The sequence below is a fragment of the Anopheles coustani genome, chromosome 3, assembly GCF_943734705.1.
Source record: "Anopheles coustani chromosome 3, idAnoCousDA_361_x.2, whole genome shotgun sequence".
NCBI lineage: Eukaryota > Metazoa > Arthropoda > Insecta > Diptera > Culicidae > Anopheles > Anopheles coustani.
In genome coordinates, this window is record NC_071288.1 from 88,605,252 (window position 1) to 88,630,140 (window position 24,889).

Genomic DNA, 24,889 nt, shown 5'->3' on the forward strand with positions numbered 1-24,889 from the left:
GAGGAAGCTTTCTACAGTTCATTCAACGTCTGCTGCCTTTGTGGTTTTCCTTTTTTGCGCCCAGCCCAGCGTGCTTTCGGAAATGGTTGGCCGAACGTGGATTCGGTCAATCATAGCAGTGGCAAAATAAATTAATAACCGAGCATTAATCAGCACACCAACATGTTAATCCGGCCGTCCAGAAGCCGAGTTACATCACGGGAGTAAGTTCGCCGCTCGGACGTGGCGTGCTCGGCAGCAGACAAACACAATTAAAACCACGTGGAAGTTTTCCGGACGGAGCGCGTACGCAACGATCGCCAACTAAACCACCTCCGCTGGCCGCTCAGTTTCCAAACCCGATCGGTTCCCAGGAAGCAGGAAGGGCCTAAACGACGCACATCACGTCCCACGGTCATTAGAGGCGGTTAGAGGGTGGTCGAGCGCCGACCATCGGAACCGGGACGGCGTTAATCTTCCCGTCAACAATGGATATTATTGACAGTGTGGTTTGGGTGTTCGCGGTTTCGCGTAAAGGATTAATGGGAGATGTGCGTTTTAATATGCAACACCAGGTTCGTTGTGGAAATTGGGCTAACGAACAGGAATGGATTTGACCCCTGGCGCAGATGGGATTTATATCATCATCCTGGTGTGAAAGCGGACCTTAGGATATGATTTAATTTGGGTAAAATATAATCATTTATTTATTTTCCACGATTTTATTTAAACCGAGTCCTGAGGTAAGACTGCTCATTACATAAAATAAATGTACAAATCTTCTTACGGCAGCTTATTATTATTTTTTCAACCGTCAGTCACTGTTTAATTATTGCGTGATAAGCGAATGCTCCAAAAATATTATGAGCTATAAACGAAAATGTTATAATATCTAAGCCATTTTCCCTTACATTGAAAGGAGATCACATTAGAATTAAATAACTTGTTTGGTTTGGTAGATTAAAAACATCTAGAGTAAATGAATCTACTAAAGAGAACTGTATCACATAAGACTGCTGGCTCTAGTAACAAAGATCTTCGAACTCAAAACTACTTCAATTTTGAGGCATTAAATCTACTAAAACTCGCTTAACAGTAGTACGATGTTGGGTTTATTATTGTGTTTTAAGCAATCTTTAGAAAAGCATACATTTAATTATTCTTGTTGCCTTAAAAGTGCATATCAAAATTTGAATTTCGTACACCGATCGGATCAGAAACTGTGTTCAACTTTAATTGTTACAAACTTTGGCAATGTTGCATTTCCATCCCCTTCTGACCTTTAATCATCATCTTTGGTTTTGCTGATGAAAATAGCACTCGCCCACCGGAAACCGTCCCCACAAGAAGTACGATACTCCAGTGGGATCCGGTCCATACAGCTCATATACGTACTTATCGCCAAGCATTCTCTTCCGGCTACGCACTCGAAATACGCATTTGCCATTTGGAAAGTCGGAAGGGAGCGGGACTCCCCTAGCAGCAGGTGAATGAAATATTCAGCTCGAGAAACAGAAGGATCTCTTTCATATGAAACCTTTGGAGTTACGGTCAAATTATTGAATTTCTCGATGCTTTTAAGCTACAATCGCGCACGGGGACATGGCGCCCAGTGCTTCATGCCGGACAGAGTAAACTCCTAAAAAAGATAGTTGTAGTTGTCTATTTTAAGCGGATTTGTTAGTACTGCTCGTCTCCGGGAAAAGCAAACCCAGGCACCAATGTATAGACGGATTTTTTTTCATGTGAAGCGTAGTTTCCTGAACGATCACTTTGGTCGGTCGTTCCGCTTACGCTCGTGTCTAGATGTTTCTGTGCTGGCCATCGCCGAGATTACTTACGTTATTAGTCGCACCGAATTCATTAGGCTCCGGTGGAGGTTGGGCGAATGGCGCCATTGTTATGCATCTTGCGTAGCCCGTAAGAAGTCCTTCGCATGAAAGCTTCTTCGTTGTAGGTCAAGCTGGGTCGCAAGCAAAAAATTAAAGGCGCAAGGATTGTCGTACCACTTACACCTCAGTCTGCAAATGTCTGATGAGACCCTGCCCGAGACCGTAGGCATTAACCATGTGCAACACCCAGTCGGCCGTCGGTGTATAAATCTCGCACCGTACATATGACAGAAAAAGGCCATTACAATTCACTTCCCTTCCGCCGAACTGGTGGAGGTTTTGCTCAGCTCTAAAAGCGAAACGTTCGGCCATTGTTGGCCTCAACCGTTCATGGGCATCCAACTGTTGGAGAAAAAGTGGTGCAAACGTAAGGCAATCCTGTCACCGAAGATGCAAATGAATAAAGCTGTTTTCAGTTAACACTAACAGTACCAAGTGGAAAATTGTCTTGAATATTGTCGTCTTTTGCAAATGTTAACTTTAAAAAGCAGCAAATAGAGTTATTTATGCAGCTTAAACTTCTAAAATACTTTTGTTGTACACTAACTATGAAATTTTCACTTCCGCAGTAACGAACGCAGAGCAAAGATAAATTGTTTGCTTAACAAGACTAGTAAATAATGAAGCTTACATTCAACTATCAGCTAAATAGGTTCGCGAGTAGCTAACATTTCCCTCTGGGGTCAAAATGACCCCTGGTGATGCTCAAGGAAGCACGCAAAGCCAGAAGGCGTAGGTGCTCTGTACTGTGGAGAACAAAAAGGGGGAAAACTTTACACTGCACCGATGCCCCTAGCTTTCCATCCCACCGCACCTCACATCCAACCGTCCTTTTCCATCCAGCTGGAGGCGTTAAAGTGAAAAGTAGCACAGAATAAGTACGGGAGAGGGTGTAGTATAAATTGTTTTTCAAGACTTTATCCTCTTTTGGGAAAGGTTCTGTTTTTGCCTAGATTTGCCGCCCTCTGAGCTCATGGGGGACCATGTCGTTCAGTCGGATTGTCTCATTTAAGTCAACTCTTATTCTCTTAATCTTATTGCTGTTTACTTTCGGTTGTATTTGCCGAAATTTTGTTTCAATTTTCCGGTTATTTAAAAAAGGTTTATGTAAGTTACTACGATTAACACGTAGTTTGAAAATATGTATTACTTACTAAATGTTAACATAATTTCGTAAAATTTTACCATTTTAATGTAATAAGACTGAAAACATCTGGAATATCTTTTTAACACTACTGCATTGGAGGGTTAATGGTAGTGGACATAATGTTCAACCCAATTAATTGTCACTGATATCCTTTCGGAAAGTTTAGACTGCGTTATTTAACGGCAACCTGACCGTCCCTCTGGGACACACCATTTTCTTCACCTGCAAGTGCGTAGTGTTTGGAACACTAAATCACCTTATATACAGCCTCTCTTATCGCATCCGGGAAGCTCGTGACGTGCATTAGCAAAAACGAACGCAGTTTGGTTTCCCCCAGATTCCTGGCCTCGTAATGCAAGAGAATCCTGGTATCCAACCACTACGCCAACGAGCGCGATAACAAGTCATACAAGATATAAACAAATGAGCATCGATTTATGTTAATATAAAGCGATACGCAAATTCATAGAAATATTCCAACGCCTCTTATACAAAGGGAAAAGGCATTTGTGTGCGTATGTGTGCGTGTGTGTCCCGAAGAAGGGCCAGGAAGGATTTCTCCCATGTGGCTTCCTTCTTCGGTGACAAGTCTTTTACGGTCGTGCACGTGTTCCGTTTCTGCTAGTTTCCGTTCGGTTATTTTAGAATATTTAGAAATATTGCTCGCTGTTTATTTTAATAAAAGTGCGTTGTGATGAATATTTCATCCTGGTTTTATAAGCGTTTCCTGGCGTCCTGTTTATACACATCCGAAAAGGTTGCGTGGGACATGCATTATTCAAATTTTCGTTTTCAAGTGCACCATTGAATGTTTATTAACGATTCATGATTCTAAAATATTCCAACGGTGCAAAGCTAAATAAAATTGAAAGTTACAAGACAATCATGATCCCAGCAAAAATTTATGTCTGTAGAAGAAGCCATGGAAATTTAAAACTCAAATGTGTAGGTTATGTTACTTCTTTTTAACATTAACAACATGTAATAATGATTTTTCATCGATATTTTTGACTATGGTTCTTGACAACTAAGAAGTTTTATTACTATTCACAAACGATTCAAATATTACATTGCCACCACCACTATCGCTCCACTTCCCTAATCTCCCCACCGGCCCCCTCCCCAGTCAATAATCCTCCTTTGGCTTTCGGCGCCCGATAGTCATAGCCGACGATTTCTGGATGTTGCCGCGAGAGCTCGTCGTATGCCTCCACGAGGCGCAAACATTCATCGACGGAAAGCTGAAACGAGCGAGCGAGCGGATCGACCGATGCCTTCTTGAATGTCAGCTCTGTGAGCTCTTCCCGTCCTGCCGGGGGATACAGATTGGAAACACACCGGCGGCAGTACTTTTGACGCATCGAAAATATGTGCCGTATAACTTTCTCCACCGTGTCGAAGTGAACCTGCGTCAGGGGCGTCCTTAGCGGAACGATCGTAACAACACCAACGTCTACCTCCGGCTTCGGCACAAAGGCACGGCCCGAGATCATAAACCGTAACTCCGGTTTGCTCCAGATTTGGTTCATAACCGACAGCCGGCAACGCTGGTCGGACAGTATCGGTGCCACGATGCGTTCGGCGACCTCCTTCTGGAAGGTGAGTGTAAGGCTGGCCCGTCCATAGCTCCAGGCACCGGTTCGTAGGCTCATATCCCGCAGCCAATTGATCAGCAAGCGTGTCGAGATGGCGAAGGGTAGATTCCCGATCAAATGTACTGGTGCGCGCTTCCCATCCATCCAGTCGTGCTGGGGGCAATCGGGAAACGCATTCTCGATGCGATAGTCCAAGATGTCGCCCTGCACGATGTCCATCCGCATGAACGGTTGAGCCACTTCCGCCAACATCTCCATAGATGGCATAAACCGACGATCCTTCTCTACCACCACCAGGTGGCGAGGGTTTTGTCGGATGATCGAGCGAGTTATGCCACCCGGTCCGGGTCCAACCTCGAGCACGTAGTGATCTCGAATGTTACCAGCCGCACGCACTATTTTGTCGGTCAACCGCTCGTCCATGAGGAAATTTTGAGACAACTGTTTGATGGCCCGCAGTTGATACAGTTTCACCAGGTCGCGGATCGTAGGAAGCGGTGGCAACCGGACTCCGGTTGAGGTTAGGGCTTTGGAAATTTTTGTAGAGGCCATCGTGTAGAAATAGGTTGGTAAAGTACTTACAAACTAGAAACTCAAAAGATGAGGAAGGTAGCTTGAAATCCTGCAAAGGAAACACAATTTCGTCAAGGATGTTTATGGATGGAGGATTATGATGTAAGCATACTCACAGCAACCTCACTCGTGCGACGCAAAAACAACGTATCGTCCCCACTTACAGCGCCTTGTTATCAACCTCCAGCTTCACCGGTTCCTCAAAATCGTCCAGGAATTTTTCCTGCTTCACCGAGAACATGGAATACAGGTAAATACCGAGCACGGTACCTCCCAGCGCGATACCGGTCAGTTTGTTGTTCCGCCGCTGCCGCTGCAGTTTCTGAACACGCTGCAAGTTTTGCTGCTCGATCAGTCGCATAAAATCGACCTCCGCCTTTTTTAACTGGCGACCCGATTGTTCGATCTTGAACTCACTCTTCGGACCTTCACTGGAGGACATTTTTCTGTGCGATAATGGACAGAATCCTTCCCGTATCCTACGGTTTAGAATGAATATTTCACAACGAAATGATATTGTTTCTCATCGGCAACACGAAAAGTGGTGAAATTTTGACAATTGTAGTGGTGATATAACTTTTTCCCAGAAAAAATGTTTTGAGATTTCACCACTTTATTTTCATTGCTGCGGTGAAAATTTTAACGAAATTTCAAGGTAATTAGCGTAAATTGTCGATAATTCTGTAGGTTTTAATATAACTATTCAACAAAGCAGGAAATGTTATAAATTTAGAAAAGAAAATAATTCAGTTGTTAATGTCATCCACGCGAGCTTATGTGATTTCAATGAACAGTCAGCTGTCACTGAAGTTCTCTCAAAGATGTGAAAGATTTAAAGAGAGAGAGAGAAAGAGAGTAATGAAAACAAAGAGAATTTGAAAACATACATCACACACACATATTGCCATTCTCCGTGAAATACATGAAGCTACAGCTGATTTTGTTTTGTTTTTCTGTTGCCAATGAAATCATGTTTTGGTAGACGCAAAATCAACATTACCAGCGTTTCTGCATTCGTCTTTATGAGTAAAATGTATTTACTGCTTCAAAAATGTTTTTTAGCTCTTTGTGTTTAGTAAACATGGATCCCAATATGCTTGATGTTGAATATTTCTTGCATTTCCTGGTTTCGCAACCGAAGTGGCGAAGTATGAGTGCAAGAGAATAATGTACACAAAAAAAATAAACAAAATCACTTGCCTCGCAACTCCCTTCCTCTCTCTTTCAGATTCTCTTATTTCTAATCATGTTTCTCTTAAGCTTACACCTAATTTAATCGTTTAAATCATTAAATGTTAAATTTATCAAAGCAAATGAACATCGTATTACAAAAATGCAGCGTTTTTGCACATCTATCAGGAAGAAACTTTATAATCGAGGATCAATCGAACGATTGCGAAAAGTCAAACAACTGCCGGAGAGAAAGAGAAGAGCAATGTGGAGAGAGAACAAGTAACAACAAAAACTACTATTTTCAACGGAGGTAGGTGAATGTAAAGTTCAGTATTGAATTAGAAGTGAATGTGCGACGTTGAGTGCTCCGTCTGTGCCGTCTGGACCGTCCACAAAGCATCCAGCTAACGTTTTCGGTAAGAGGAAAAACACTGGACAAATGCAACCATTCGTAAATGTGTCTTGTACTACTAACTTCCGCGTATCGTGAAGTGTAGCAATCGTACCGTTCCGAACTTATTCCCTTTGGTTTGCTATCGACTGATGCAACGGTACTCCGATAGATGTTAGAGATTAAATGGTTCAAGAGCGAAAACAAAAACAGCAACAAACCGTGCAATCTATATCAATTCGAAACGACGCAAAACATTTTTCGTCCGCGTGAAGCACAAGCCAGATGTCCGTTTTTGCGTCGCCAATAAATGGTGGAATAATTAGGGAAAATATGGTGCTGTAACCGTTTAGGTGGAAGTTATACTGAAAACGTTTTCCATGCCCAGCCGATTCTCACAACGTACGGTTCCCCACGTACAAATCGCATCCCCATTTTGGTTTGCGTAATGCTGTTGAATGGAAAGCATAGCTTCTGGATTCTACTGCGCTAATAGTGTACGCGGTACATTCCCATCAGTACAGTAACCTGTCGTAAAGCAGCTGTGAAAAAGGAGGAGAGAAATGAAATCCTCAGCCTGTTCCATAGCATACCCCTAAAAATACTACCTTACTAATCGTGTGGATGGACCGCAAACCAACAACAACCAAAACAAAGAACTCTAGGATGAGATGTTTTCCTTTGCCATTGCACTGGTTTCTGTGTACTGAAGTACACTTTTCGGAGGCAAACACTACTGCCACACGTGTCGCAAATGGAAGCATTAGAGCGAGTGGAAAGACTTCAATTGCACTCGAGAACACCATCAAATTAGCTCCCTTTGACGAACGAGGATTAGAAAGTGCATCGACATGCTCTTCTGCGCAGTTTGTTTTGTGTGTTCTGCTGCAAGGAGAAGAATTTCAGACGGGTTCTTCGGTGTCAGGCTAAAAAGAAACAAGCTGCATTTCCCATGTGAACCTGTGACCGACAATAGAACGAAACGTGATGATGGTACATGAATAGCGATTTTCTTCCCCCAAACCCTCTATGTGCTATTCCTGGCGACAGGTTTGACTTTCCCAATGAATCACTGCTTCGGGAACGGGAGGATTCAAAGCGAGGGAAAACCAAATCACCATTTAAATGGTGCTCCAAAAAAGAAACTTTCCTATGTGGTTGCATATGAGACTATGCACGGGGAGCGATACGGGCAAGTGTTCCATTATGTACCACTGGGGCGAAGGGCTCGCTTCAGATGAATGATTTAACTTTAACATTCACAATATACAGCATTAGAACTAGCATAGAAAGCAGGGGAACATGGTATTTTAATGTATCACGTTTAATGCTATTGAGCATGCATCTAACGAATATTTGTATAATAAGGTGACTTCTGAATAGAACTGCAATATTCTTTTAAGTTCTAATGGAGGGTAGCAAACAGAGCATATTTAGCATTACAACATGTATTAGGTAGAATACACAAATGTTCTTTCAGTATATTCCCAAAAATAGAATAAAAACAACGAAGGTATACTAAGGTAGTGCATATGCTAACGAATCCCCTATTTTACCCCGCACCAGAACATACGGAACTCTACGCATGGCGGAAAAAGTCAACGACTGACATTTGAACGGTGTGCTCCACACGCTTACTACGACCGTTGTATACTACTCGGATTGCATTTACTATAGGGGAAGCTGCTTCTTGCAAGTGCATAGTGTTTATGTCCATGTACGTGTTTGCGACAAAATTTGTTACACCGCAAACACTTGGCCATTGTCTTTAAGCACCGGAAGAAAATTTAAAAAATGTGTTTTTCTATTTACTTTCATTATTTTACTCTCTACATTTTGCTGTTGCAGGTTCGATTGTCCCTTGCTGTCGTTGCTGCTGCTACTGCCGTTGTGTGAAGATATTTGAGAAGGGCAATCCATCCACACCGAGTACGTTAGCTTCTTTTGGTACAAGTTGATTTACTTTCTGTCGCAAATCGCACGACACAAAACAAAAAGGTGTATAACACGCATGAAACCATCAGCGATAGTGTGAAAAAGTATAAACCAGCGAAAAGGTCATCCAAAGGCACGGAAAGCGAAAGCAGCTTCTCCGGTCAGCAGAAAGAAGTGATTATCCAGAGTGAAAAAGAGTTCCGCGGTGGAAATTACTTGATCAGCTTCAGAAGCGCCAGCCTTGTGTTTGTGTGTGCGTCGGTGAGTGTGTTTGTGCGCGCGTGTGTTTGCTTACAAATTGCATCTATTGCAGTGGAGAAAGTGAAGCTGCTGTTGCTTGCAACGACGGTTATTTCACTGCTGGTCGTTGGCCGTCGCAGAAAAGCAACAGCTAATTTTGCATGCCGCTCTAGCGAGAAGCACCGTTCGTCCATTCGTCCTCCACGGTTGATTTTCCGCGCTTCAGCCGGGCACTTTCATATCATCCAGTTTTGGGAAAGGGATCCAAGCAACACAGGGTTTGGAAACTTTCCAACAGCGCAACGCGGTTCAGCGACGGGAAGGGGGGAGCTAAATCTGAGGCCACATCATTCAAAAATTTATCGGCTGTTACAGTGAAAACAAAATTGAAGTAGAAAAAGTTTGATAAAGCAAGTGGGTAAAATATTTTGTGTTAAATTTGGTGAAAAATCTCCAAGACCAGCAACAGGCGCTAGCACCAGTCAAGCAAAATGCCGTTCATTTCCAAGGATTGGCGTTCGCCAGGCGACTCGTGGGTGAAAACCGAAGAAGGCTGGGAAAAGTTGAAGGTGCTCGAGTGTGTCAAAAGGAAAAGGTAAGTGTACGTCGGTGCAGAAGTTAAATGTAGAACTTACTGTGAAAAATGTTACGTAACAGTTCGGTAGTTTTTTTTATTATCTTGCCCACTTACTGTTTTGAAAGTGTTCAGAAAGTGAAAACAGAATAACGCCCACGACGTTTTCATTGATATTTTCCGGGCACAAGCACTTCGTAGTTTGTTTTTCTATATCAACCAGCCCCAAGATATGCGAGTCCACCTTATCACGGTTCGAATGTATTTTATTGCACATAAAGGAAGTTGATTGATGAGCTGGTGAATTTATTTTTATTTTTATCATTCTACTACCAATTACCTGAGTGCACGCAAACAAGGCGCCATTCGTCCACCTTTCCCCGCGTTTCGATGATTCATCGTTTGTTGATAGTAGAAATGAAATTATAAAACCATCACCCATTATCACGGGACCATTAACTTTATTGTCATCGCATTGTTGTTTATTGGAACCAAAAAAACCCACATCAACCCGGAATTGGTTATTGCAAACGACGCAATGAAACGTTGCTTCCAGTAATGATCACCCTAATGATAAGTTTTCCAATTAATTTAAGTGTTTTAGCAAAATGGTAAAATAAAATAGGGCAGGGTAGCATGCTGAATGAAATGGAATTCAACATTTGCTACTGAAAGACATTTGTGAATAATTTTAAACAGCTATTTTTGCCAAAGCTTTTGTTTGTTTTTACATAAAATATGGAAGTAATTTTTGTATTCCTGATATTATTTTCAATAAGTTAAGACAAGTAGCATATATTAGTTTTTATTTCGAATATTTGATTAATTAATCAAATTTAATATGTTGCCGGAGCGGAAACCTACCCAATTTTCTTTGAAACACCCGAGCGGGCATGCAGCACCCGTAAGCTAAGCCCACAAAAGCTGTCACGCTGTCTGCCTTTGCGGTTGGCTTCCCCAATCTCGCTGCCCTTGCTAAAGTTCTTTGTCCTTCTGCCATGCGAACATTTTTCTTCGTTCGTAGGAAAAACGTTCTACCCAGCGATGGGCTTTTATCCATGGGTCGTTGATGCAAGATGGAAGGAAGAGCGAGAAAATAGAAACTGTGGGAAGTGGAAAATAACATGCCATCCATGCGACCGTGGCGTGGCTTCGATTGACGAAACACGCTAGACCACCGTTGCGCTGGCTCCCCAGCCCCTGGCGATGTGTAACGTCGATAATAACAAAAACAATAACGGACCCCGCGGAAAAAAGGTCGACGGCGACGACGCAACGGTCAGCTGAGTTTAACTCGTACAAGTCGCGCTGCTGGAGAAAGAGATGACGATCCGTTGCTTCAACGCAAACGCAGCGAGTAGAGTAATAAGGCAAAGTAAACAAACCACATTCGCGGTTGATTGCATCGGGGGGAGAGTGAGCAGAACGTCGTTTGGGGCACGACGCATGGAGCATTGAAGTCTGAGCAAAGCTAGAAAGGTGCACTGAATCATCGAGAAACGGGTTTGTCTAGGGAGCCCGTTGGGGGATTGTGCTTTCCTCGAGGCCCGCGAAGAGAAAACAGCACAAATTGTTCTGAGCAAGTCTGACTTCAACTTCCCTTTGTGAAGGGGTCATGTTTGTCTCTCGCGCTGTTCTCCATATGCTGAGATAATCATTTCCGTTTTTTTTATTCTCCCTCAATATGTTTGTTGCTAATTCTCGCCCCTGTTCGTGTAACATATGGTAATACAATTGATAGGCATGTTATGTCCCACAGGAATGTTATGTAAACAAACAAATTAATATCATCGTTTTATCAATACCTACCAACATTTATTCACAATTATTTTTCTTTTTGATGTAAATAACAAATTGATATTAATCCACGTTGGCTCAAGAAAGCAGTATAAAAAGTTGCTATGATACTTCCTATTTTAGAAAGTGAAATTTCACAAGAGAATAAATGTGAAAATACCCAATAAAAGGAATTAAAAACAGACAAAGAAACAATAAAAGCATTAGTAGGCTTGGTTTTTTTAATTAAAATACTAAGTTACGGTTTGTTTACGTCTTGTCTACACACTACACTCCACAAGGTGGTTAATTCTTTCATTTGTAATACTTCAAAAACAACATAGTTTTACACTTTTGAACACGAATTTGTTTTTAAAATGCGTTATAGAAACATGGATGGATTTTACCTAGATAAAATGTTTTTCAGTCTATGTTTCTGCACAAACTAATATTTTTTCCTTTATTCTTATAAGATGTAGGCATAATTTTCAATGACCTAGTGAATTATAACAAATCACTTTTATTTCTGACGAATATTTTTATTGATTAACAATCTTATGTTTGAATGATTGTAGATGCCTTGCGCTTTTTTCGTGAGGCACAAGAAGAGGCTTTCATCCCTGCCAGGGACCAGCATCATCCGCTGGATAGTCACAGCGTTCGATATCCGCGTACCAACGCAGCTGAACCTTTCGATCGTAGAAGTAAAATCCCGGACACTCGTACACCGACAGCGAACCGTCCGTATTGCAGGCCAGCAGCATCCGATCCGAACATTTGGCACCCGGATCGACATCCTGTGGCATCAGAAAGTTACGCCGACAATGCTGGCAGTGTCGTTGGGCAGCTTCATCAAACAGCTGCTGTTGAGCATGATGATGATGATGATGATGATGATGGTGATTGTGGTGATGGTGGTAATGATGTTGGTATCCAAAGTCCGTCATAAGGGTGCAAATTTTGCGCCCATTATCCCAGTGGTGCAGGCTGGGACACTTGAGCAAAACGGCCTTCCCGTAGACGCAACGGTAGTACATGTCTCGGTTGGTCTCGTGCTCGAACGCGATGTGAAATCCGAGATCGTACCGAGGGCACATGAAGTCGGGAGTCTCCGGAGCGAAGCACCACTGACGCACGACCAATGGCATCACCGGTATCAGCACGTGGTGTTGTGTTAGGCAAAAGGGATCGAACTCGTAGTAGTAAGGCTCTTCAGGATTCTCCAGAGGTCCAGCGTTCATTGCCCGGGGATCCGAAGATTGTGGTTTCACCCCAAAGGGACATCCCGTATCGTTCGATTTGGACTTTGCAGGATAATCCTTGGGCACAAAGAATGGTTTGATGTTGGTTTTCGAGGGGTTCCTTGGTGTGGTGATCAACAAAGAATCATTTTCGTACGAGTCTTCTTTGGATTTAGACATCTTTTCCTCTTCCTCGTCTGCTGTTGCCCCCATATCATGTTCTTTTCCACCTTTCGATTCTGTTTCCGGCAAATCGTCTTCATCGAAATTTTCTTCACCAGTCCGAGACTTCGTTTTTGGATCACTATGCTGATACACATGGATAACTATCGCTTCGTTTGGGCTCAGTTTTGTCATAAACGGAGCGTCCTTATTATCGGGAACCGGTTTACTAGCGACACTCTCGACTGGTTTGCTTGTCGTAGAAGGTTTATCTTCGGTTATGGTGACTTTTGAAGTAATTGATCCATCATCGGAGCTTTCACCGAAGTCTGCATCGGCTGCAAGGACTTCGACGAAAAGTTTGTTTTCAGGTGTCGTTCCTTGCGGGAGATTATCGCGATTCTCGTCTTCAATTTTACTGACTGGTTTTTCGTTCAGAAGTGTTTCTTCAATAGCGGTACGATTTGTGTCCATTTCGGATGTAGCATTGGGCGTTTTTGTGACCCGCTTCTCATCAGTAAGTTCCGATTTATAAGTCGACGGAACTGAATCATTTCTGGCGGATTCACTAGCCTCCAAAATATCTGTATCGAATTCAGCGTCATCGGCAAGAACTTCAACGACTGATCCACTGTACGGTGATGTAGTTGCATTTACGTCACTTGGGGAACCCGCTGTAACTCGTACAGCTTTATCGTTTTGACCATTCTCAATCGAATCGGATGTGTTACTTGTTACTTTTACTGTAGTGCTTTCCTCAGGATTGCTGTATTTCAGTACACTTGGTTCCATGCTCGATTGCTGGATTATGGCTGGGTCGGACTTATTTTGACCTTGCTCGGCATTGTTGGCGGTTTCTAGGTTCTTAATTGGATATGGAGCACTAGTCGTTGTATTTGCTTGCGTCGAGCTTTGCGGCAGCGGTGTAGTGGAACTGTCGGTATTTTCTTCAGCACTTACCACCCGGTCCGACGAATGTGTCTCCATTTCTGCATCATCTGCAAGAACTTCTACATTCACAACATCGTTTGAATGTTCCTTTTCCATCACTTGTGCAATTTTAATTTGTTCTGAGCCCGCATTATTTGTATCATTCATTTTTCCATCCTCACCCTTCGATGGACCATCGGTGGTAGTTGGTATTGCTGTGGAGGATAAGTTGTTCATCCCGGCCACTGGTCGGGAATCACCTATAGCTGAAGTAGTGTAGTACTGGGCACTCTGAACGACAGACACCGTGCTAGTACTCCCGTTGAAAAATGTTACATTCATTCCTTGCATTCTCTCCGATTCGCTCGTAATTGATTTCTGGATTATGGATGGATCAGATTCGTTCTGACCTTGATCGGGACTATTGAGAGTGGCTAAGCTCTTAATTGGATATGATGTACTATTATTGTTTCCAGCGTCAGTTGAATTTTGTATTAGGTTTGTTTCGTTGCGTTCAATGTTTTTCTTTTCACTTAAATCGTTTGGTACAACCCCTTCAGTTGTTTCTAACTCAGCGTCGTCTGCGAGAACTTCTACATTGACACCCTCGGTTGGGACTGAATTGAGTTCATTTGCTTTCTTGGAGATTTCTTCTTTGCCTTCACTTTGCGACAGGCAGCTTCTATTGGTGGTGCATTCCGGGAAACTGTTGACATAATTAGGCGTTGGTGGAGTAGATGGTTTTTCCGTTACTCCGTATTGTTGAAGCCCCTGCTGCACATCTTCAACTGATCTTGTATGATCTTTAGCTTCTGTAACTGTAGATGACTTAGTAACTGAAGACTCGCTTGCTACAGTTTTCACGCCCTCCGTTGAAGCATTAGTACCTAAGGTAGGTTCACTTTCATTCCCCTGGACTTCCTTGACCATTACTGTGCGATTTCCCGTGCCTTCAGAAATGGTCAAGTTCTTCTGCTGAAGAAAACCCTCTAATCCTTTCGCAACCTTTTTCCACTGTTCATACATCGTAGACACTTTTTCATATTGGCTGGTATTGTTAAGATTTTCCAGGTCTTCTTTTGAAGGTCGGGTAACCTCCCCTTGTTGGGGTTCGGCTTCGGACTTCGGAATACTGATGTCCCTGTTTGTGTCATCGTTCGCATTAGACTCCTTGTTTGGGCTTTCCTCAAGTTCCGCATCGTCAGCAAGAACTTGCACATCAATCTTTTCTTTATCTGTTTCTTGGTTGTAAGCAACATCTGTTTCAGAGATGTGAACAGTACCATTGTTTTCCATTTCCTTCGTTTTATCAGCATCTGAAGTATCATTGAAAGGGTTGGAGGGTTCGTAATTTTCTTCACCCAAAGGAGGGCCTTCCCACGCTAAAGGATCATCTGGATTCACTGTGGGGACCACCTTTCCTGTGGTTTCCTTTTCTATGTCCGGTGAACTCGTCGGTTTACCTTCGGAATCATTGTTACTACTTTCCGATGTTGCTCTATTCTCTTCAATTTTATGTTGCACTTTGTCATCTTCATCATTCGGTTTGAAAAAAGTCTCTGGATCGGAAACTTCTACATCGCCAACTTGAACACCGTTCGCGTTTACTGGAGGGAAAACTGATTCTTCCTGTTCCGTCTCCCTGGCTTCCTCCGGAAGGTTCTGTTGCGAAGGCGCATCCTCCGGCCAGCGAGGCGCGTCCTCTGGAAGCGAATAAGAAGGGGCAGCTTCAACATGGTCCCGTTCGACACCATCGTCAATATTCGCTCCGATAGTCACCTTTGAAGCGGTGAGCTCTCTTTCACCATTTGAAACTGTCTCATCATTTTTCTCTGGTGTTGTATCGTTGGATAAATTATTAGCAACCACGTTATGCTCTTTTTGGGATTCTGCTTCAACAAACAAGGTACTAGAGGAAGGAGAAGCATTACAGGTAGTGCCTTGAACTTCATGCTGGACGAAGGACTCAGTAGTTCCGTTTGAGTTTGAACTTTTCGTTACATCCTTTGTTACAGTGGTTGCGTTTTGGATCACAGAACTGGTGGAACTAGCCGCTTGCACCTTCTCTTCCTCCAAAGTTACATCACAGCAGCAACCCACCAACAGTAGCAGCCCAATAAATGCCCTCGCGACGATCACCATCTGCTCGTTTCGACACTTCACCATACTCTCAACGTTAACCTAACTTTTGGTTTTGCTCACTGGCACTGCAACCTGCAGAGACCGCTGTGCCGCGTTGTGGCGTTGTTAGAGAACCTTGCAACGGTCAGGCCCTATATAACCTTCACGTCTCACCACGGTACGTGATTCCGTGAATAAATTCAGAGATGGAAAAACACCCCATCCAATCAGACGCTTAGGTTGTGAAGACATAAAGTCGTGTGTCAGAAGATACTGGGTTTTCTTAAGATAAGCAATAGACATATCGTTCGATAGGAATGGATGGCTAACACCATGCTGTAAAAAGTGAAGTGATCTTACTCTGCTCCATTCGCCAGTTTTTCCCGTGGAAGATGCGTCGGAGCCACTTTCGATCGACCATTCCCCAATAGTGTTTTAATCCAACGTCCACAATTCGGTCAAGGCTACCTCCTCCCGACCGTTATATTCTTATGTGTATCTGGACAATCCCGAATAAGGGCACCGACGCTTCCCGGTCCGTTCTCTCGTTTTTCGGGAGAGATTTCTTTTTCCACACCTCCGGGGGAGAGTGGGGTTAAATTCGCTGATACTGCGAAAACTTGGCAGCGCTCCCCGTGTTGGCAGGGAGGATGATCCCGAAAATAGGTCAACATTAATGTGGGTCATACGCTTCGTTTCGACATTATTACTATTTGTCTAACGGCTAAGGCGCATATGAGGTTTTACTTGTTTGTGGCTTTTATTTTTACACTGTATTTAAAGAATAACGTTGGCAGTTTATACCTCCTCTTTTATAACCTAGGTCAAAAATCACTTGCTACTAAAATTTGAAAAATACAGTTAAAATTTGAATTTGTTATAGACATGTTTCTTTTTCTTGATATATCATGCTTAAAAAATATCGTACACAGTGTAATTTGTAATAACGCTCGTTCGGTTCAACATCAAGTAACTTCCATTTTGTACCAAAATTGAAAAATTTGAAACGATTGTAGTGCTCTGATTCACAGCTGCCAATTTTGCCACTTTCGATACACTTTTCCTTTCAACCAACGATCGACGGTCGCCTCCTTTCGATCTTCAGCTCGGATGATGTTATTATTATTTCATGTAAGTTACATGTTACCGAGGAGTGGAGAAAAAAGATACCTCCACATCCGCTGTTACTTTCTTTCTGGCTGATTGTTAATTGCCTTCGCGTTCATTTCACTTTTAATCCTCGTAACATGGCATCGTGGAGGGAAAAAAAGATGCTTAGAGATTTCTTGCCATTTGATAGCTCGACGAAGATGAACAAATTTCGGTACAAATGATGATGATGATGATAATGAATATGATGCTGAGACCGGTTGGGAAATGATGCCATAGAGAGGTTGTAGCAACAACTACAGTGCATCACCATTAAACTGAAGCGATCGTGTTCTTCTCCACTTTTTGCTTGGATAATGTGTGATGGACGTCGTTCGATGCGCAAACCCATTTACACAGACTTTTGGAAGAGGGCCCCAGTTTGGTCTTCCTTTGACTGTACTTTGAGAAATATGCTGCTTCAAGCGCGGACTTTAATAAAGTTGTAAAACTTTGGCGACCCAGGTATTGCTGAATACCTCAAACAAAGATAGGTTAGAAGCACGTATCATCTGACTTTTGAGATAAGTGTGCTTTCTAAGAATAGAAAAATATCTAAATTAAATATCCTGGTCTTTTCTGGTTAGCAATTTTGCTTTCTAATATTTTATTTTGCAATAACCATAGCTTCTGATGTGTTTTGCTAGTCTTTTCATCTAAAAATTTTAGCTTAATAAATCTAGTACAACTTCAGCGCACAATGTAACGTGGACAGTAATGTTAAACCGTTTCAGCTTATGGCATGTTAAAAATCTCAATCATCTGCATGTAAATCGTTTGAGAGGAGCTAATTGTTTTCTTCCATTTCATCATTCCAAAGCTTGGGTAATTTGTTCCACCCCCTTCAAACCTTCGCAGCAGGATTCACTCCGATATTGATGTCGACACTGTTTCTCGCCTCTATATTTCGTGTCCATATCGTAAGTTTCCCTTTCATCGAACACGCTTGTGCCTTCATTCCGGCCAAAACATGTTGGCCAACAGCGCATGGTGCAAGGAAATGGAAGAAAATTCACCACCGAATACTCGTGTGTATCTGCAGATTCCGATAGCGAGGATGCCCGGCAGACAGTCGGTGTAAAAACGTTGGCCCCGATCGGTTGCGCATCAGTGACTGACTGAGAGGCAACGCCCCGCTCGGTGGCTTCCACGCAGGCATTCTAACACTTGGCACGCTTTGCCCACCACTGGATCCACCCGAGGGCCAAAAGTAATCCATCGACCGTAAGACATTGTACAGCCAAATCGGTGCCGGAGTCCGTTTTGGGCGCTCCGGTGTAAAATTATGCTCCGCAGCTTTGTAGTTCGCTCGCTGAAGCATATAATTTTCTTTTGGCATTCCACACCAGTGATGATGAGGAGGGGGAACTTGATTTGTATTTCATTGCTGACACACTCGAAACAATTATCTACTGCTAATGAACCAGGTCAAGCAATTTTTCTTGCTCCAATGCGAAAAGATGTGCTATAAAGAACTAATTGGTATTTGCAATTGACTGATACATTCTTTTCTTGTTTAATTGCAGATGCATTTCAGAGTGTAGCAACGCAAGCGACACCGAAAACGAGGGTGAAAATGGGTAAGATAACTATGACTTAAGGAAAGAAGGCTTAAAATGTTCAATATCATGTCCTTCGGTTTGCAGCGACAACGAAGTACCTCCGCACTGTCACATCACGCTCAAGTGTACGCGTGAAATCGCCGGCTTCAACGGGCTTGGGGAAGCGGTGCGCCGGCTGGACTTCCGCAGCTCGGTTCGCGATGGACGCCGTTTTAACTACGTGTGTGCCCTGCTACGGCTGCTGGTGTCGGGTAAGGGGATCACCAGTCTACCGGGCGGTGCCCAGCGGTTGCTGCTGCAGATGCTAGAGGAGGTGGCCACGTACGTGAGCGACTCACAGCAGAACATTAACGTACTGCGAGGGTTGGTCCAGCAGCTGCGCTCGCTGCTCAACCAGGAAAACCAAAAGTGCTGGGGCAAACCGCTCGGCAGCCAGAGCCTCTGGGCCGAGCACGTCCAAACGATCCAACGCATACAGGACATAGCTAGTCAGATCGAGATAAGAGAGGTAAGGGGAATGAAACAACCACCACCACCACCACCACCTAACCCTTTCTTGATTTTGTGCCGCAGCCCGGTCCAAACATTCGTCCAAAACTACACGACCTGCCGGAGGAGTGTGTGCGGGAGATCATCCTGCGAATCACGGACTACAAGGATCTGGAGGCGTCCGCCTCGGCCTGGTCGCTGATGGCGGCCCTCATCTCCGAGCAGCGCGTCTGGCGCGAGCTGTCCCACTTCCACTTTACCAAACAGCAAATCGATGTGATACTGGAAAAGATGTGTCTACAGGACACGAAGGAGCGTCACCGTAACTGGCAGGCGATCTATCACGCCTTGAGAAAGTACGCGGATGGCATGACAGTTGATTGAACTAAACCGGTTGTAATTATAATATTTTTACATCTTTACAGGATGTACGGAGTACGCGAGGATCTGCAGTACGCGGAAATTCTAGCCTTCTGCAGACTGTGCCGATGCCTGTTCTGGCCGTCGGCGGGTCACCCGTGCATAGTCGATCAGTGTCCCGATTTTCGCCAGCGCGTTCAAGATGCCGGCAATAGTAATAGCAACGAAACGCAACCCGTGCCGCCGGCCAAGTTTTTGCAATACTTTTCGTTGTAAAACTGTCACACGTAATGCGGTCCGGTTTACCGCAACAACGGTTAGAGAGAGGATAAGTTTCTCCCTGTTTCGTCTGCCTCCCTCTAGTACTATTTTCGTGTGTTACTGTTTCCACTGAAGGTTTAAATTAGGTGCGATAGAAATAGGGAGGACATGCTGTGAAGGTAGAAACAAATTGAAAGTAGGCTTTACAGTTGCCCGGTGCACCAGCCTTCGAGGGTCAGCAGCTAATCCAGCGGAAATGAACGGTTAGAGAATGGACGCCCTTTTTATAGTTCAGCCCCTTTTATATATATTGATATTTTTTATTTTAAAATACCTAACAAACGTAAGCATTATACGAACAATATTGTAGTTGATCAGTACGATCGATCAGTTCGACGACAAATCGTAGCCCGTAGCGTGTGCTTGTTGTCAAAGGTGTCATTCAAATACGGATGTAAATCATCCTACTTGGTGGCCCACGTGAAACTATTTAAACTACTCATAACAGAACCGACAACAGACAGCTAAACCAAGAAGAACTGATCAGTAAATTGTGAGATTAAAAGAAGAATGCTTAGCGCAGTTGGAAGCAAACGCCGTACACGACCGACCGGAAGGGACACTATTGAACGGAACCGGAAATGGAAAGAGAAAATGCTATATATATATTCTTACATTGATACATACCTAACCACAAACGCAAAGAGAGGGATATATTTTCTAAAACGACTCATGTACGTTTTATCGATCAACATATTTTCACAAGCTAAAAAAGAAAGGAGGTAGAAAAGAATGAAATATATTTAACCGTTACGATAGTAGAACTATTTATAGTACGAATAGCACCAGTTCAACCGATTTGGGAAGCGTCCCGGTTTTTTGGCAAGTCAACAAAGGTGTGAGGGTTTGGAAGGGTTATGGTATCGGTTTGATTTTCAACCGAATGCCATCCACCACGAGTCCAGCAGTAGATTATCGATGGATTAGTTTTGCTGAAGTAGAACGCACGTAACGATATCGGATAAAGCTTCGGACAATACGACGGCTCGTACAGGAATTAGAGGGCACGAATTTCTCTCTTTTTTGAAGCGACTCTTTCTATACTGTTTACTATTTAAAAAAGGTAATCTAGCAGGCTAGGATGCACATCGATGTGGTTACTTTAAGCGCGTTTACTTGAAATTTTCGCAGAACTATGCTATTTAATAAGCAACATATTTTCTCTGATCTGATTGTGATAAATGTAGTGTTCCGTTTGAATATGTGTTCCATACCCGCTCCGGCGTCTACAGGTATGATCTTTATTCGATGATATTAATGGTTAGGCTCAGATAGAAGGGGCTTCGGATGGCAAGAATCAAAGGTGCAATGAATTTAAAAGGAAAGAAAAAGAAACAGCAATCGGGAAAGGGCAAAATAAAACAAAAATAATAGCATTATGTGATAACGTACATCCAGCGATCAGTAGTTGCTAATTGGTGCAATGATAGAGGAGTGAGTTTGTGGATGGTTAAGATATCAAACTGCATCCGTGTACCGATACCGTTGTAAAATGTGCAAAGATTATTAGTTTTTAATCAAATTGAGCAACTTATAAAACCAGTGTTCCGTTCGATAGTTCTTGCAGCTTTTAAACAATTTACGAACTGGTAATTGCACAGGACAGTGCATGCGAATATCCGGTAATGTTCGTATTGATCGGATACAGAGGAGTTAAGTTTGTGGAACATTTGTGTGACTTTTGTCTCTAAACGCTAGACAACGGTGTCGTACGGACTCGGTAGCCCTACGACGCGCAGCGCATGTGGCAATCAAGCATTAAACACTATTACATAGCGCAAACGACGAATAAGGGGCGTGCATAGTGTATTGGTAAAAATTATTGAACAACTAAAACAAAGTTCCTCAACAGAACCCACACTTGAGACGCTCGTTGACGCTAGATACGATCCGTAGCGTGCGATCCACAACGCGAGTTGTGGCTTCTTTTCTTCCATCGCCCCCTCAAGTCAGGGAAGCGTTGTGTGGCTCCCTGGAGACAATATTCCCTAAACGATTTCAGTGTAGTATAATTAGCGAGAATTATTTCAACCCAGTTTCATAAACGGTACCGATTTAATGATTCCGCAAACGTGCTGCACCTGATAGGTGAGACATCATTAAAGAATCGGTTTTTTTTTGTTTAGTTCGTGTTTGGTAGAAGTTCATAAGCTGTAGCAAAACTCTGCGGTTTCGTATGATTCGTACGTACTTGCAGACATACAAATATACTTAGCAGTTTCCTAGTGACCTACGTCGGACATTCCACAGGTCCGGTGGTCCACTGGGAAGCATAAGTTACATTGATGGAAAAAGATATCACTACACAGAAGTGGACATTTTAAGTAAACCTATCAACGATATGACAAAACGTTTGCATGTTTTATTTACTATCCGAAAGAACAGTTCTTTTGATTTGTCACGCAATTTTTGTTTTGTTGGCTGGTTCAACTCTTTGTGCTAACATTTTCGGACTACTATAAAAATATGTAGTTAATTTAGTAATCGATTTAATTCATTTAATTTTAAACCTCTAAAAGGTATATACGATAAAATGGGATATATCAGAGCACTTCACTTGTTTATTTAAAAAATACATTTCATTGTTCAAAAATGTATTAACTTTTCCTATCAACTTTTCCAACCGTTATTTCAAATTGCGACAAAGGTGTTTGAATCTTGCTTAGGTTAAAGACCTTGGTTACAAGAAAAGTGTTTTGGTTTTTCAGGCAACACTGCTGTCAGTTTCAGACGTCCAGAAATCGGTATAGTGATGGGAAAACTGAATCCCTACAAGGATTCGAATCTTTCGATTCAAATCCATTCTGAGATCCGGATCTTCGAATCCGAATCCCAATCCGTCATATCATCTAATGCTCATCTAATGCCGATTTTTCATATGATGTGTTGGTAAAAGAGTAAATGAGGCCCCGGGCTAGATTCTCCTCTTCCTACTGGTTCACATTTAGCGCCTGAAGCTATGCAAAGCGCGACACATGCATTCGTTTCGAATTTTTGAACGCTAACGGTTCGCTTTAAAGACCATAACGGTTTAAACTAATCACGCAGTGGAGGTTGAATGCGGGTTAATATACTTTTACATGTTAAGTTACTAGTAAGTAAACTATACCACACATGATGGACAGCATGAAACAATGAGTTTAGCCGAAGAAATGATTTGGAAACGGCGGCACGCCCGCAGCGAGCGAAGCGAGCGGACTGCGCTAGGTCTACCGAAAAAGAGAGTTTGTTATAGTTTTGAGAAATAAGGGGGGCCCGCGCATGTGCAACACAGTGCGCGAGAGGAAATTTCCTCTTTTCTGGTAGAATAACTAGAAAAGATGGATAAAATGTAATATGTTCCTTGAGACAAAATTACGCGTCTTGCAAAGACCTTTCGTTTGAGGGGTCATTTATGGAAATCGGTCAAGGAACCAACAAGTTATGCGAGAATTGGCTTTTTTAACCTAATTTGCCAACCAACCTGATTTACCTTTTCGCCCCCTTAGGCGAAAACTTCCCAGGAGCGGGTTTTATCAAAAACAAGAAAGTACGGTAACATCTACCTTCAACACAAATGCGCGTCTTAAAAAGACCTTTCATTTAAGGGGTCAATCGTGAAAATCGGTTGAAAGAATCAATAGTTATTAACAATTTGGCAATTTTTTGCGTTTCAGTAATCGAGGTTTATCAACCTTGTTCCCGATAGAGTGCTGTCTCTTTTCCACACAATTAGTTTTCTCAAAAACTAGAAAATATGAATGGATCTATTGTAAGACAAAGCGGTGTGTCTTGAACAGACCTTTCATTTAAGGGGTCACATGTACAAATCGGTTCAGCTATTGTAAAGTTATTAACAAATTAGTTATTTCAGCAGAAAATACCTACCAAGGTTTCTGCACCTACGCCTCAGAATTTCTTAAACTAAGAATTGCGGAAGAGTTTTTGTTGCACAGAGTTATCAGTCTTTAAAAGACCTTTCATTTGAGAGGTCTGGCGCTAAAATTGGCCAAGCCACTAAAAAGTTATTGAGAAATTAGTTGATTTTTGAAGCTTGTTGCACAAAGTTTGGTGCGCAGCTTCGTTCGTAGTGATGGGTAAACCAAATCCCCAAATCCGAATCCCAATCCAAGAAACAGTCGGAACAGTCCAAGCAGTGGATAGTGTTCCTTTGGAACTGTGGTCTTTGTGTACAAAATTTTGAAACGCCTGGTAACAGCGTAATTGGGGGGAAAGGATAGTAGTTAGGACTCACACTCCTAATACCGGTGAGCCAAGACTTCCCGGCTATCTGTCTGGAAACGCCCGAAATTTGTTGTTTTGCAAAGGAGTACAATGGTACAACAGGATGCCGAGAGAGATTAAACAAGCGTGAAATCTTAGGGAGTTCAAACGCCTATGCGCCGTATACGCAAAGCGGGTAGTCTGACGCTGTGCTTGTAATGTATTTAGTAAATGTTGTAGTTTTTGAGCCCGTGGTATTGCATTTGTCAACATGGTCTTCGATTATGATGATGACGAGTAAAAAATGAACAGGGACTTTTTATTTTATTATCTTATTTAACTTAATAGAATGAATGAGTCTACATAGTCTCAAAACAAACAAACACGCGCGCGTAAATGAGGACAATTGGTGGTAATGGCTGTACGAAAAGAACTAATAGTATCTACACATATCGCTGCAGTTGGGTCCCTTTCTGTTCTTGATAGTGGCACCACATTATCAACCAATGGTAATTGGCGGGGGGAACTACAAACAGAGCAGAAATATCATCTTACACTCCGGAAAGTGGTGCCCCGTTAACCTTGGGAGACTCGGCGATTTACCTTTCAAGGTGATTGCTCGGGCACGTTATATGGAAGGAACATGATGAGGTCCTTTAAGTAGTACTGGTGGAATGCTCCACACTATCACCCATTAATAGCTGGCGGTGTTAACCAAATCTGTGCGAAAATACCTGCCCTACTCCGGAAAGTGGTCTCCTTTTGCTAGTTGGGAAATCTAAGATGTATCCCCTTGTGCAATCGATGGCGACCGTTGTATGAATGGAGCAGAGTTGGATGCGATTGTTCTGGAGAGTATTACCCCAATGCCCCCTCTCGTTTGATGATTTATATTTAGTATCGCAAGATACTTTCGTCCCTCTCAAACCTATGTAGGGGTAGGCGGTGGGACTCATCATCATCATTATCATCATCATCATCATCAGCATCATCATCATGTAAACAAATCAATGTCGGTCTGGAAATTGTTTATCCTAATCTGAATCCCCAGAATCCGATTCAGAATTCGGTAAAAA

The 24,889-nt window shown here is 42.8% G+C and overlaps 2 protein-coding genes across 2 annotated transcripts; one reads left to right on the top strand and one right to left on the bottom strand.

Moving 5' to 3' along the window:
• Positions 1-4,034: 4,034 nt before the first annotated feature.
• On the bottom strand, positions 4,035-5,438 carry LOC131271775 (dimethyladenosine transferase 1, mitochondrial). Its single transcript, XM_058273304.1, has 2 exons — positions 5,303-5,438; positions 4,035-5,235 (listed from the first exon to the last, which is right to left on the bottom strand). Exon 2 carries the CDS (start codon positions 5,163-5,165, stop codon positions 4,101-4,103), a length of 1,065 nt encoding a protein of 354 aa, XP_058129287.1. The 5' UTR covers positions 5,166-5,235; positions 5,303-5,438; the 3' UTR covers positions 4,035-4,100.
• Positions 5,439-6,700: 1,262 nt separating this feature from the next.
• LOC131260781 (F-box only protein 25) lies at positions 6,701-20,854 on the top strand. The gene is made up of 6 exons (XM_058262601.1): positions 6,701-6,775; positions 8,599-9,520; positions 18,405-18,458; positions 18,525-18,948; positions 19,014-19,285; positions 19,355-20,854. Exons 2-6 carry the CDS (start codon positions 9,417-9,419, stop codon positions 19,563-19,565), a joined length of 1,065 nt encoding a protein of 354 aa, XP_058118584.1. The 5' UTR covers positions 6,701-6,775; positions 8,599-9,416; the 3' UTR covers positions 19,566-20,854.
• Positions 20,855-24,889: the final 4,035 nt, after the last annotated feature.

Coding starts and splice junctions, on each gene's coding strand:
- LOC131260781 (XM_058262601.1), top strand. CDS start 9,417: ATGCCGTTCATTTCCAAGGATTGGCGTTCGCCAGGCGACTCGTGGGTG. Junction 9,521..18,404: donor GAGTGTGTCAAAAGGAAAAG/GTAAGTGTACGT, acceptor GTTTAATTGCAG/ATGCATTTCAGAGTGTAGCA. Junction 18,949..19,013: donor GTCAGATCGAGATAAGAGAG/GTAAGGGGAATG, acceptor TTTGTGCCGCAG/CCCGGTCCAAACATTCGTCC.
- LOC131271775 (XM_058273304.1), bottom strand. CDS start 5,165: ATGGCCTCTACAAAAATTTCCAAAGCCCTAACCTCAACCGGAGTCCGG.